The sequence below is a fragment of the Arachis stenosperma genome, chromosome 3 (assembly GCF_014773155.1).
Source record: "Arachis stenosperma cultivar V10309 chromosome 3, arast.V10309.gnm1.PFL2, whole genome shotgun sequence".
NCBI lineage: Eukaryota > Viridiplantae > Streptophyta > Magnoliopsida > Fabales > Fabaceae > Arachis > Arachis stenosperma.
Window position 1 is genome coordinate 171,477,626 of NC_080379.1, and position 14,483 is coordinate 171,492,108.

General features: G+C 33.1%; 2 protein-coding genes across 2 annotated transcripts; both read left to right on the plus strand.

Moving 5' to 3' along the window:
* The first annotated feature begins 3,759 nt into the window (after nt 1–3,759).
* LOC130970029 (uncharacterized) lies at nt 3,760–4,534 on the plus strand. The gene has a single exon (XM_057895976.1). It carries the CDS (start codon nt 3,861–3,863, stop codon nt 4,332–4,334), a length of 474 nt encoding a protein of 157 aa, XP_057751959.1. The 5' UTR covers nt 3,760–3,860; the 3' UTR covers nt 4,335–4,534.
* Nucleotides 4,535–5,491: 957 nt separating this feature from the next.
* On the plus strand, nt 5,492–12,695 carry LOC130970608 (pentatricopeptide repeat-containing protein At4g32450, mitochondrial-like). The gene is made up of 3 exons (XM_057896740.1): nt 5,492–5,910; nt 6,941–9,179; nt 12,374–12,695. The coding sequence occupies exon 2, from the start codon at nt 7,005–7,007 to the stop codon at nt 9,162–9,164; it is 2,160 nt and encodes a 719-aa protein (XP_057752723.1). The 5' UTR covers nt 5,492–5,910; nt 6,941–7,004; the 3' UTR covers nt 9,165–9,179; nt 12,374–12,695.
* The last annotated feature ends 1,788 nt before the right edge of the window (nt 12,696–14,483 follow it).

Genomic DNA, 14,483 nt, shown 5'->3' on the forward strand with positions numbered 1-14,483 from the left:
TTTATTATTTAAGAAAAGTATATTTAATAATATTTTAAGAGTAAACATGTTTAAAAGAGTAGAAAAATAGTATTTTACTGATATTTTTAAATAAAAATAAGCTTTTTAAATTATTTATATATTTTGTGGATATATCCGAGATCCGATCTGATCCGCAAATGTGGGGATCGGATCAGATCGGATCCAAGCTTGAAAATCGCGGATATTGGATCCGATCCGATTCGATAATTTTAGTGCGGATCGGATCGAGATTTTGGCCATATCCGATCCGCGTTCACCCCTACCAAATAGAACAGAACAACACAAGAGCATTAGAACAGAACAAGAGCATTAGAAGAAAAATCTGTCCGAAAGAGCATTAGAAGAGCAGAACAGCTTCATAGTTCACAACCAAACAAAACAGATCAAGAGCATTAGAAGAAGAGCACCAACCTATTTGACAGAACAGAGGACGAAGACGACGGAGACCGCCAACATATCCGAGAGAGCTGACGACGAGGACAGCGTGATGACGGTGACGACGAGGACAGCGTGATGACGGTGACGACGAAGCGGAGCAAAAACAAGCAATGAAGACGATGACGGAGCCGCGGTGAGGTGAGGTGACATCGTTGGAGACTTGAGAGTTGAGAATATGTGTCGCGGTGAGGTGAGGTGAGGTGAGATGAAGAAGCCGACACAGACCGGCAGGCGGTGGTGGCGCGGTGAGTGACAGAGTGTGGTGAGGGGGGAGGCTTAGTCGTTTCTAGGCCTTTTGGGGATTAGGGTTGGGGATATTGCTTTGGTTCGAGTGTTTCTTTTTTTTTTTTGTAAAACCAAAATGACGTTGTTTTGGCAAGTAAATTTAAAAAAAAAAAGCTTTTGAACCAGCCGGGTGAACAAAAATCGCCGGTTCTCCGATTTTCAACAGAACTGAATGGTTCAATCCAGTTCTCTCCAGTTCTATTCCTTATCCGGTCATATTGATCAATCGGACCGGCCAGGAATCCAATTCACCGATTTTTCGATCGGTCCGGTCCGATTCTTTCAACTATGGTTTGAACATCTTAGGAACATTTTCGACAAGGATAGAGCTACCGGTCTTGAAGCATGCAGTGAAAAAAAATGCTGTAGAAGATGTCGCTCCAGGCTCTACATTTGCTGCAGCCACAGCTGGTGGCTTGGGTTTTGACGGAGAGGATGTTGACATGGAGAATTTAGTAGCTGTTGAGAGCAAATTATCCAATACCTTTTCGACCTCTTTTGCTTTATCCAGTGAGAAAAATCAAGGACGTCAAACTGCAACAAAAAAAAAACAACGATGCTATAATCCTATCAAACTTAGTTGAAACTTTTAAGGCTGCTGTTCAGGATCAAGGAAAGCATGTGCAAGTACTAGCCAATGCAATGTCTGGGGTTAATGAGCAAGTAAATCTTGGCCGAACGTTGAAAAGTATTGGTTTCGACACAATGGAGATCGTGCAAATTGCAAAGAAATTTGTGTAGAATCCAGAATTGAGGGAAACCTTTTAGAGTTTAGACGAGGAAAAGGCGGCATTTGCAAGAGATATTTTGGAGAACTTTTAGCTATTGTTGGTGTAGTTGGTCTTAATTGTTAACTTATTAAGGTATATTAGTAAACTTACTAGGGTTTTTTGATAAACTTATTAGGCTTATCAGTGTTATGTTTTTTTTTATTTTGTTATGCTATACAAGTAAAGTGCACTTACTACATTGCAACTCTTTTCTCTGTTGATTTTCTGCTATTATGTAACTAAGTTATCCATAAGGTGAATTTCAATTATATTGTGAATTTTCTGCACTTAAGTATAGTTGAATTTTAATTGTGCATTGTAATTTTGCACAATAACATTGTGTACTTCTGCAAAATTCGAATCAAAATTTGCTTTCTAAAATAATGCACTTATTGTGTTAATTTCCTACATAATGTTTACAGCCCGAATTCTTAATTCCTGTACTTACATATTTGTGCAAAGCAAACAAAATAGACTCCAAATACTATTAGCTGAAAACAAATAAGAAGCTAAAATAAATTTCAAAAAAGTCACTTTCCATTCAATTTTCAATTCATACAATTTCATTACAAGTAAATAATCCAATAAACAATTGTGTATTCCCTAAAACTATACCAATGAAACCCTCGTGCTATTATTTGTCATGATTTATTGTACAAATACAATGGCAAATATATATATATAACTTTCAAAGTCTATGAAGCCTGCCAAGAGTCATCACAAGATACTTTTTTTATCCAAGATATTTATGAAAAATAATATTCGTCGGTCTTAGGATCAAAAGTTGCAGTTGTCTCAAACCCTTGAACATTGGATTCACGACAACCAAGTTCTGTTTGTGCATAGCAACCAATTATTTGCATCTTATAAACCAAAGACAACCATTTCTACTGCTGTTCATCAGTGCCTAATCCTTTGATAGCAGGCATAGACATTTACTGCAAAAAGAATTTCAATAACAAAACTTTAGTAAAAATACAGTATGCTTTGATCTTACAACACATATTGTGTTCCTTTGGAATCTATAACTTCAGCTCTGCGTACTAGTACCACTCATCAGTAAATTTTCTAACAATGCAAGCACAAGAAAAAACTGAGTATACCCAATGAAGATCCGTAAAGGCAAAGAAGACACGGAGATAAGTTGAGATATTGATAACTAAAGAATCCAATAACAAAAGAACAAGATAAAGTTTGATTTTCTTTAATACTTTATAAAGATAAAGCAATATCTTTACTGCAAAGATTATAAATCCACTTTTAAAAAGATTATTGATGTTTTATTAGTCTTTGATTCCTAGTTTTTACTATTGCATTTGGTGAGGAAGAGGTCCTCACAAAGGGGAAGAAGCGACAACAAGCATTTAAAACGAGGACTTGTTACTCAAATTTTATATAGGGTCAATTTTAAAATAGCAAAGACTTGTTATTTTTTATTGTAATTTTTAATAATTTATATTTAATAATTTAATCTAATACTTCAAATTATATAATGCATAAGATAAACTCAAAAAATTTGGGTTAATTTTAGACAGATCTCTACGATTTAATGATTTAGAGAAACAAGTTAAATTACCCAAGACATTTAAATTTCATAACACAAGAATATATTTTTTTAGTTATATTTTTTTCCCAAAAAGGCCCTACCACAACAAATCCCAATTTAGGTGTATATTTGTAAAACTAATCGAATTAAGGAAATCTTATAAAATAATATAAGTAATGATTGATTGATTTATTTTGATGTTTATGTCTCAACTAGAAATTTTTAAATAATCTAATAATACATAATACACAATGAAATAGCAGTATAGATATCATTACCAATGTGCAATAAAATAAATACAATAAAAATAATTGCATAATTCAATTATCAATATTAAAATTCCAATAAAAGTAAATTACCAAAATTTATTTCAAATTATTAAATAGCTTACAAAAATTTCTTCAAAATTTATTAACGAAAAAAGTATTTTTAAAATATGATAATAATAATAATAATATATAATCGTTAAATATATATTCATAAAAAAGTTTGTGGCTGAGTTCTATAGAGTGATTAATTTAGTGCTCAGTCTTAGTATAAACTTAATAAAAATACCCCACAAAATTTCAGATTACATATACAAAAAAATTGTTAAATAAAAAAAAATCATTTGCTACTTTTAATTTTTTTTTAATTTTTATCGATTTTTTTTCGCTTTTCTTATCCAATAATGAAACATAAATAATGGGAGGTTGCCAGGTCATGTATACATGTATGTAACAGTAGCACCCTCACTCGCCAAATCTCAAATCGATCCGATCCCTAAACCTTCGAAACCATAATCATCATCATCCGCAGCCATGTCTCCCCAAATTTCAACCGTTTTCATCATCTTCTTCTTCTCGTTCTTCTTCTCAACATTGCAATCATCACCGTCGCCCAACACCGACATCCACGATCTCCTCCCTAAGTACGGCCTCCCAAAGGGAATCCTCCCCGACGACGTCGCATCCTACTCACTCTCCCCCGATGGCCTCTTCCGCCTCAAGCTCCGCGCTCCCTGCTACGTCAACATCGCCGGCCATCTCGTCTTCTACGACGTCGACGTCACCGGCAAGCTCACCGAAGGTTCCGTCTCCGGTGTTTCTGGAATCCAGGCCAAGAAGCTCTTCTTTTGGCTCCCCGTAACCGGAATAAAGGTCCACCGCGATTCCGGCACGCTTGAATTCTTTGTGGGAGCGTTGTCGGAGGAGCTCCCCGCCGATCAGTTCGAGGATGTGCCTAAGTGCTCCCCCAGGGCATTGCAAATAACAGAACTGGTGTTGGATGAGTGAATGAGTATCTTGTGCTTGTGAAGATGACTCAATGGTCGATTGGTGGTTATGTTGGGTTAATTTACCTGTTGTTTAATCCAGGGGTCAGTCAATCACGGTACATAAGTCATAAGGATCCATGATATAAAATGTATTTTTCTCAAAATTCAAAATGAGTTGTGATGATACTATATCATATGTGACATTTCTATTTTAGTAAATTTCTCTTTCCAAATCATATATCGAATTACAATAATAATATTACTACGAGGGTTATCTGACCTAAAATTGGACTGGGAATTGAACGGAGGTTAATACTTGTAAAGGACTCCAGTATTTAAATTAATAAAAATTTTAAGTAAATTTTTAGTAGATTAAATCTTAAAAATATTTAAAAATATAAGTATATTTATTTATCTTTTTAAATCAACAATGGGGTCTAAGGCCCTCTTCATAGTCAATAAGTCTTAAGGTAGCGTTTGTTTTGAGGTACTGAGATAGAGACTGAGAGACTGAGACTCAGTATCGTGTTTGTTAGTTCAGAGACTAGTACTAAAATTTCTGTCTCTGTCTCTAAAATTTCAGTATTTCAGTACCTCCAAAAAGTAGGGACACTGGGGACTGAAATTTTTAGAGATGAAAACTGAAACTTTAATAACATTTTATACCTAAAATACTTTCATTTAAATTAATTAATTCCAATTTCACTCTTTGTGTAAATTAAATTAGAGTTTCATTCTTGTTTCAATTCCTGTCTCTCATTTTACACCAAACAGAATACTGAGATTTATTTCAATCCCTGTCTCTTAGTCTCTGTCTCTCAGTATCAGTCTTTCCGTCTCTGTCTCTCCACCAAACGCTACCTTAGTTCACATAGAATATTTCTTCTTTTTTATTTTAAAAGATCTACTTAAGATTAAGAATTTTATAAAGGAAAAGTTTAGGCGCCAGCAATTTTATTGTATTTTGGCCCGTATATAACCAGCAGAAAAAGGTAAGTTATTAGATGAAATCTTACACCATCAAATCATTATTGATGACTAATTGATGACTACCAATCACAAATATTACTGGCCCCTAGCATTGCTCCCGTACAAATTCACTAAACAAAAAAAGAAAAACAAAAAAAAAACAGCTCCTCATCATCATGAATACTAGGAATCACAATATCAGTAACTCTCTCAAAATGCGACACTCCTCTCTGCAACTTTTGCCCAAGTTTTCTGTCTCGGTCACGCACTCACCGTTTCGGACTCAGCCACTCGTCGCGCTCTGTGTCCTCACAGTCTCAAGCGCAGTCGCCGCCTTCCTGCGCTCGCTTCGCCGCGGCAGAACCAAACGGAACCAGCTTCCTCACCGTCACCGTCTCGCACCCAACTAGCGCGCCTTCCCCGCGATTGTCGTCGCCGCGGCAGAAGCAGCAGGTCCCGGGGCCGGTCGTAGTCGCTCTCTGTCTCGTCACCGTCTCACACTCAGACGCACGCCTTCCGTGCGCTCCTTGTCGCCGGCAGCAGAGGCATCAGGTCCTGGTGAGCTGGTCTTCGTTTGTCTTCTTGCTTCGAGCCTCGCCGTCATCTTCCTTCACGCAACGTATTTGGTGAGTTCTCCAGCAAATTTTCCCTTTCTTTCAGTTTCAATTTTGTTGCGGTAATTCATCACTGCATTTCTGATTTTTTTTGGGCTGAAAGTTGAATTTGTTGCTGAAAATTGAATGTGTTGCTGAAATTTGTTACTGAATGTCATGTCACTTAACTTAAGTTTGTTCATTGCTGAATGAATTTGTTACTGATTGAATGTTGAGTTTGTTGATGTCTTGCTGAATAATCACTTAGTTAAATTTTTTTATTGCTAAAAATAATTTATATTTGTTATTGATTATCATCACTGAAGATTGAAGCTATTGTTGTCTTGCTGAAATAATCACTTAGCTAAATTTTTTGTTGCTGTTAACCTGTAGATCATCTTTTGAGCTAAATCTTTTGCTGCTGAAAATTTTTGTAGTTGAAAATGAAGTTCATGTTTTTTGGTTTTTGCAAATCAGAATAAAATTGTTTAGTTAAATTGTTCTGTTTGTATTATTATGAATTATTCTTGGTATTGATTTGTGAAACATACACAAATGTAGATATAGATGCAAATCAAAATGAAGGAAATGTTGATTGTGTTGTAGATATAGATGCCGATTTTCAGATCATTCCTCGGATTTGATTTACTGATTGTGTTATCTTTTGTTCTTTATTATCTCTTTTTGCATCATTAGTTATGTCTAAGAATTGATACTTGATTGCTGTTAATTTGTTTGTGATGACATGTATTTTAAGTTTTAACTTTTGATGTTAATTTATTTTTACTTAATTATGACCGGGTCAACTGGGTGAATTATTGACCCCACCGATTGAACCAATGACCCAGTGGTCGTATGACCGGGTTAATTATCGGTTAGGTTTTGATAACTATGCTCTCTACTGTAAGTTTCCGTTATGCAAAGGATGAAGATTGAGTTTGCATCATTTTATTTCTTTCCTGCATCAATAAACAATTATTGCTTTTTTTTAGTTATATCTTCTATGAACTGATTATATATATAAAGATATATTTTCATTTTATTTTACTTATTCTTTCTTCAGGTTTTCAAATTACTAATAGCACACACCACTTTCGGCAAACTAGCTGGATTTTCTTTTCAGCCTCATGCCATCAATGTCTTCTAATAGAACCTCACTACTTAAATTTAGTTCTCTTCTGAAGTTCCAGAATGGTTCTTGTATGGGTGACTCTGCAGCTTTTATGAAAACTCTTAACTTGTTGAGGACTATTAGTACTGCTGCAGAAAGGTCAGATTTTCAGGTTTCTGGCAGTAACCAAACAGATGATTCTTTAGGTTATCGGATGCAAAACAATGCTGGGTTTTACAGAGAAACCCAAAGTAAACCAGTTTCACATCAGAACCAGCTAGTGAGTAGGCGCAGTCCAGATTATTCTGCTAAAGCAAATGCAAATGGTTCTACCGGAGGAACTTCGGTGGGAAATTGGCAGAACATAAACCAGAACTGGGGTCATACAGAGGGAATTCGAAATGAATATGGGAATAATTTAGCTGCTCGTGGTGGAAATTTTAGTGGATTGTATGGAAATAATCATGGCGGTTCCGGTAGAATTTCTTATGGAGCTGGTCAGGTTGCAAATGAAAATCATATAAGCATCTCTAGGAATTCAGTTCAGAACAATTCCTTTGGACATAATGGAGGGGTCAATGGGTACTATGGTCAAAGCAATACAAGGATGCAAGAGAAGCAAGTTGGGGTCAGTGATTCAAAGGGAATTGGGATGCATCAAAATGCAGTTACTGGGAACCAGAATTGGACACAAGAACCCAGAGGAAGGATGCAGTATCCAAATGCTCATAGCTCGCCTAGGCTTTCGGAGTCTCCAGGAAATCTTCTAGGGAATCTTCCTACAAATATTCGTAATCTGCCACCAAATGATCATTACTCGGCGAGTAATGAGTTTAGTCAGCGATACTTGGGTACTGAACAATATCAGCAAACTCCGAAAAATGGTCAGTATTCTCCAAACTGGAATACTGTACAGGGATCAACATTTGCTTCCGCAAAACCTGATGGCGTATCAGCTGAAGCATCTAATGATAGTCCATATAGAGGCACACTTGAGGAACTGGATGGTTTCTGCATGGACGGTAAAGTGAAGGAAGCAGTTGAAGTGTTGGAATTGTTGGCAAAATTGCATATTCCTGTGGATTTGCCGCGATATTTACAATTAATGCACCATTGTGGAGAGGCTAAGTCTCTTGAAGAGGCAAAAATTGTACACAGAAATGCTTTGCAATATCTGTCACCTCTCCAAGTCAGCACTTATAATAAGATACTGGAGATGTATTTTGAATGTGGTTCTGTGGATGACGCACTCAATGTGTTCAATAATATGCCAGAGCGCAATTTGACTACATGGGATACTATGATAACACAACTTGCTAAGAATGGGTTTGCAGAAGATTCCATTGATCTATTCACTCAATTTAAAGAAAAGGGACTGAAACCTGATGGTCAGATGTTCATCGGGGTGTTTTTGACATGCAGTATGCTGGGAGATATTGATGAAGGAATGCTTCACTTTGAATCCATGAGCAAGGATTTTGGTATTGTGCCGTCTATGGCTCATTTTGTCAGTGTAGTAGACATGATTGGTAGTAATGGGTATCTGGATGAAGCCTTTGAATTCATTGAAAAGATGCCAATGGAGCCAAGTGTTGATGTATGGGAGACTATGATGAATCTCTGTAGAGCTCACGGAAACACTGAGCTGGGGTATCGTTGTGCTGAGTTAGTTGAGCAACTGGATCCTTCGTGCTTAAGTGAGCAATCCAAGGCTGGCCTTGTACCTGTCAAAGCCTCAGACTTGACAAAAGAGAAAGACAAGAAAGTAGCAAGCAAAAATGTACTGGAAGTAAGGAGCCGAGTCCATGAATATAGAGCCGGAGATACTTCTCATCCTGAAAATGATAAAATATATGCCTTGCTTAGAGGTATGAAGTCACAGATGAAAGAAGCTGGCTATATTCCAGAGACAAAGTTTGTGTTGCATGACATAGACCAAGAAGGCAAAGAAGAAGCTCTTCTTGCCCATAGTGAGAGACTTGCTGTTGCTTATGGTCTCCTTAGCAGCTCTGCTCGCTCTCCTATCAGGGTAATTAAGAACCTTCGAGTTTGTGGGGATTGTCATACTGCACTGAAGATTATTTCTAAGATTGTTGGAAGAGAACTCATCATTAGAGATGCTAAAAGGTTCCATCATTTTAAAGACGGGCTATGCTCTTGCCGTGATTATTGGTGAACAACATGAACTTAGGTACTTCAACCCTTTTTTGTTATTGATAATCCCTCTTTATTATTCATTCGTTAGGTTAATATATTAAAACTATAGTGGCTGCAATTTGTGCAAGCAAGTTTTATATTGCTGACTAAGCTCAATTTACATGCAATAAATCATACAGTTGCTGCTTCCAGTTCCCGTGTGATTTGCAATATTGTATGGTTTGTTTTTTATAGTGCTTAAACTTTAAAAGTGATAGGCGTTGGCTTTAAAATCCCGATTGTTCAGTTGTCCGGTGGGAGATGGACATAATAATACAGAAGTAGTAGCTACTGAAAGATTTAACTGTGTTTCTTCACAAGTTCACATTACAAAAAACTTAGGCCCGGTTGTGGTTGAAATCAAAGGAATGTCTGGCAGATATTTGTCTTGTCATGATTTGAGAAGAGAGAATGAGAGTGTGAGTGAGTGAGTGAGTGAGTGAGAGGAGTGTAGCTGAAGCTGTTATTGACATTATGAATTTGAGATTATTATGTTGTGCTTTATATATACAACAGAGTTGTAGCTTGTTGTGCAAGCTAGCTTAAACTATCCTAGTTATGACACCTGTAAGGTAGTTACAGCTGTCCTATCCTAGCTGGCACACTATCCCTTAAACTGTACTACTACTCTCATAATCTCTCCCATTAGCTCACTTTATCATATCTAACTCATGCTGATGAATTGCTAATATATCAGTATTCTATTATAGTTTTTTTTTTTTTAGTTAGCTTGTTGGTTTTCACTTCTATGAGCTGCGAATGAGCAAAGGCCTAAGTAAAGTCATTGCAACAAATGTTTATTGCCTCCCAAATTTAGATCTTTTTTTTTTCCTGAAGAATTGGATAGTATCCTATTGTGACAGAAAAAGGGGCTCTTGTTTCTGATGATAGCTCTTTACAGTTTATGTCTATCTCATAATATGGCTGTATTGGTTGAAAAATGAAAGAATATAAATAGAATAAAGTATTGTTTTTGTCCCCAATATTTGGGGTAAGTCCCAAAGTTATTCCTAACGTTTGAATCGTCATATTTAAGACTCCAACATTTCAAAATTGTCTCAATATTGTCTTGCTGTTAGCGATATGTTAACAGAATTTAATGGTGGGATAAAATTGAGACGACTTTGAAATGTTAGGAACTTAAATAGGACGAAAACATTTGGGACAAAAACAATACGCTACTCTTAGAAAAATTATCAAATCAAATAAAATGATAGTGAATTTTAACGTAATAAATTGTATTATGAATTCAAGATTTTTACTCATACTTGTAGAATGGCTAGTATATAAATTTTCGAAAAAGAAAAAAAAGAGTATGGTATATAAATAATAAAGTATAAATTATATTTTTTTGTCTTTAATATACCAAAAATTTTTAATATTTAATTAAATTAAATTTTATTTTTAACTTTTAAATATATTTTTTTTCAATAATTTCAAATTTTTTACAAAAGATAATTATTCTATATTTTTTAATTTTGCTCTTAATCAATAATAAATTTTCTTATAATGAAAGTAACGAGATTAAAGTAAAATTAAAAAAAATAAATTTATTTAAAATAAAAATAATGTGATTAAGAATAATTTATTTAGATGCAACCAAAAAAAATAATGAATAATTATCTATCATAAAAAATTAATACTATTGAAGGATAAAGTTAAAATTTATTTCAAAATTAAAAATTAAGTTTAAATTAAACATTAAAAAGATTTGGTATATTAAAAACAAAAATATATAACTTATACTTTATTGTATATCAACCACGCTCTTTTGTTTTTTCTTTTTCACAAGTTTATGTATTAGTCATTCTACAAATATTTCATGATGAGTAAAAAATTTTTAAAAGTAAAATTTAAAAAAATAAATTTACTTAAAATGAAAGTAATGTAATTAAGCGTAATTTATTTATATGTGATTAAAAAATAATTGAATAACTAGGTACCGTAAAAAATTGATAATATCAAAAGATAAAAATAAAAATTTATTTTAAAGTTAAAAATAAAATTTATTTAAATTAAACATCAAAGAAGATAAGTACATTGAAGATAAAAAAGTATAATTTATACTTTATTATATATAGATCATACTCATTTTTTTCTTTTTCTAGAATTTTATCTATTAGTCATTTCGACAAGTATTTTATGATGAGTAAAAATATTGAATTCGTAATACTATTCATTCCGTTAAAATTTACTTTCATTTTATTTGATTTAGTAATTCTTCTAAAAGTAATTTATTGATTTTGTTCCAACGTTTTTGTCTTATTTAAGTCCTTAAGCTTTAAGGTTTCAAAATCGTCTCAATTTTGTCTCACCATCAATTCTGTTAACAAGTGGTCACTTACGGAAGGAGAATGAGACGATTTTAAAACGTTAGGGACGTAAATAGGACGATTTAAATGTTAGGGACAACTTTGGGACTTATCCTAAACGTTGGGGGACAAAAACGATACTTTACTCATAAATAATTGCATCCTGTTCAATACTTGCCAAGGAGATTGTTCAATGGACAATCTGTTTTCTATTGCAAAGCATTATTTGAGCTTTGAGACCATTATTTATTATTTGAGCTTTGAGAACATTATTTGAGAACATTGAAAAAACTTTTTACAATACTTTTTAGCTTTGAGCACTCTTTTTTTAGACAATTTTTTAATAATTTATATTAAAGCTTGACTCACAAAGTAAGGGAGGAGCAGAAACATAAATAAAAAACGAGCATGATATGTTGTCTTTGCACTCAGCATACATCAGAATAGCAAACACAATGTCTTTTTGCCTTCCTCAAAGACTAGCTGTCATAGACTCATAGTCATAGAGCACTAGTGTCACTATATCTTGAGGTTATTATATTCAATTCAACTGATCTTGGATGGTTATGCTCATCAACTCTTCACCATGAGTAGGTACTTCAATCAAAGCAAGAAATCTGAACAATAATCAACCTTAAAAACTGAACCAAACTGCATAATAAGTATGAGAAAACAACAGAACACTAAACAGAAGCTTCATAACCAAAGGTGCACCATCAGTTGTATGTTTAAGCACATTGTTTTCTCTTTGCAATATGATGTTGAGTGTTGATTGCTTCACCCGTTTCTTTTTTGCCATTTTTTATGTTTAATATTTTTTGTTCACCATGTTATGCATCGAATATTGGATGAACCACACAACTATCTTGTTATGCAGGTGTATCATGAGTTCCAGCTGGATTGAATAGCATTGGTGATGATAACAATAACACTTCAAGCTTTCTATAGAGAACTTATTCATATATCTCATCAAAAATACTATAATCATATCCTCCAAGAAATTGGAATTTTGTCTAACCAAGCTCTTCAGCACTATTAGGAATGGATGAGGATTCAGGTAGCAGAAGACATTATTATCCTTGTGATTTTCTTTAGTAGTTTCCATATATTAGAAAATTGCACTCCTTTCTTGTCATGGAGAACTTAAATGTAATCGATTGATAGGTTTTACGTACAACTGTATAATTTAATATAGTAACTTTTTGGACACTGGTGCTGAAAGTTCCACCATTTTGTTAACTAAAAAGATTTTTTTTTTCAAATAATTTTTTTTAAAAGATATTTTAAAAAAATAAAAGTAATTTTATATTTAAATATCTCATATTAAAATATTTTTCTATTTAATAATTATATTTGAATACAAAATAAAAAAGGATTTTTATTTATTTATCATGTTAAAAATATTTTTTTAATATATAAATTGTAGATTCTAAAAAGGATGTTTTTTATTTTTTTAATATTTTTATTTTTACTATTAAAATTTTGACAAACATACTAACAAAAATTTACTGAAAATTTTTGTTTCTAACAATTTAATGACATTGAAACAAACACTAACTTTTTAAGTTTTATTTAGTTTTCGTTCTTTTTATCATTGATAAGCAAGAACTTCATTGAGATGGGTGTTTTCGAAAATGAAATTGAAATAAAATACAAAACATATCACATGGCAAATGCTCGAGTATTACAGTACTCTAGAACTTAGTAACCAAACAAATTTTCTTAAGTTGACTGACTGACTGTAAGCAACTAAGCAGGTAAGCCTGTACAAGTGACATTTTTTTTTTTGGTTTGGAGTAACTACCAATGACAATATCTTGGGACATTATGAGTGGTTAGTTCACTAGTTTGCTTAATTAAGTGTTGGGATTCGAATCCTGCTTTGTGCATACAACAATTTATTGGTCAACGACAAATTCTTAAATGAAGTTCAGTATTGCGGTGAATTAGTTCTTAACTTGCCAGGTTATCGTGAATATGAGAGGCAATTATGGAGGTTTAATATTAAAATGAAATTCCCTCCTTCATAAAAAAAAAAGCTTTCAAGTTAGGCTCCCAAAATTTGCAACTAATAATTAAAATCACTACGTGTTATTCTGATAAAATTATATCCTTATTCTACAATAGGTTACTTTACTACTAAAGCAAATATTTAAAGATTTTATCGCTCAAAAAAAAAAAAAGAAAAAAGAAAAACTAGAAAAAGAAAAGAAGCAAAAAAATGTCTCTAAAGAACATATGATATTTGTCAAAATGACCTAATCACGAGTATCACTTAATTTCTGATAAGGATCATGGACTTGGAAAATAACTAAATCAAATCCTGATAATGACATGTATATATACTCTAACAAAGCTAAGAAATAATAGCCATGATCTCTAGAAAGTAGAAAATAAATTAATGGTGTGTTTGCTAGCCAACTATAGCATCAATGTCTCTCTCATATGTATGTGGGGTGGGCTTCAAGCTTGACTTCGAATGCCAAATATGTGACCATAATTCATCACGTATGAAGGGTATGACATGATATTATTTTGACATAACAATAATTTAATTTAAAAACATTGATTACTTTATGCTATTACTGCTATATTTAATTTCATATATTGAAAATAATAAAATTTTGTACTTTTATTGCTAATATTTTAATTAAGGTAAAAACTCAGGTGCATTCAATTTTACGTAAAATTAATAATTGAGAGTCGCTAAATGAAAATTTAGTCAAATGAATCCAATCATTTAACGAGTCTTAACTATCAACTCACGTAAAGTTGAATGCATTTGAGTTTTTATCATATTTTAATTTTCAGTTATACGAAGAAAACACGCTATAAATTAAAATAAATAATTTATACACATTTTTATTTCATTCGCTTGTTTATAAAACTTATAATAAAAAATAAAAAGTAATATTTGGTCTGTTTTACATTTCATATCTTTTATTTTTTTTCCTTCTAAAATTAAAACTGATAACATAGTGCCATGC

What these genes read in the sequence shown, in the direction of transcription:
- LOC130970608 (XM_057896740.1), top strand. Translation starts at nt 7,005, where the DNA reads ATGCCATCAATGTCTTCTAATAGAACCTCACTACTTAAATTTAGTTCT.
- LOC130970029 (XM_057895976.1), top strand. Translation starts at nt 3,861, where the DNA reads ATGTCTCCCCAAATTTCAACCGTTTTCATCATCTTCTTCTTCTCGTTC.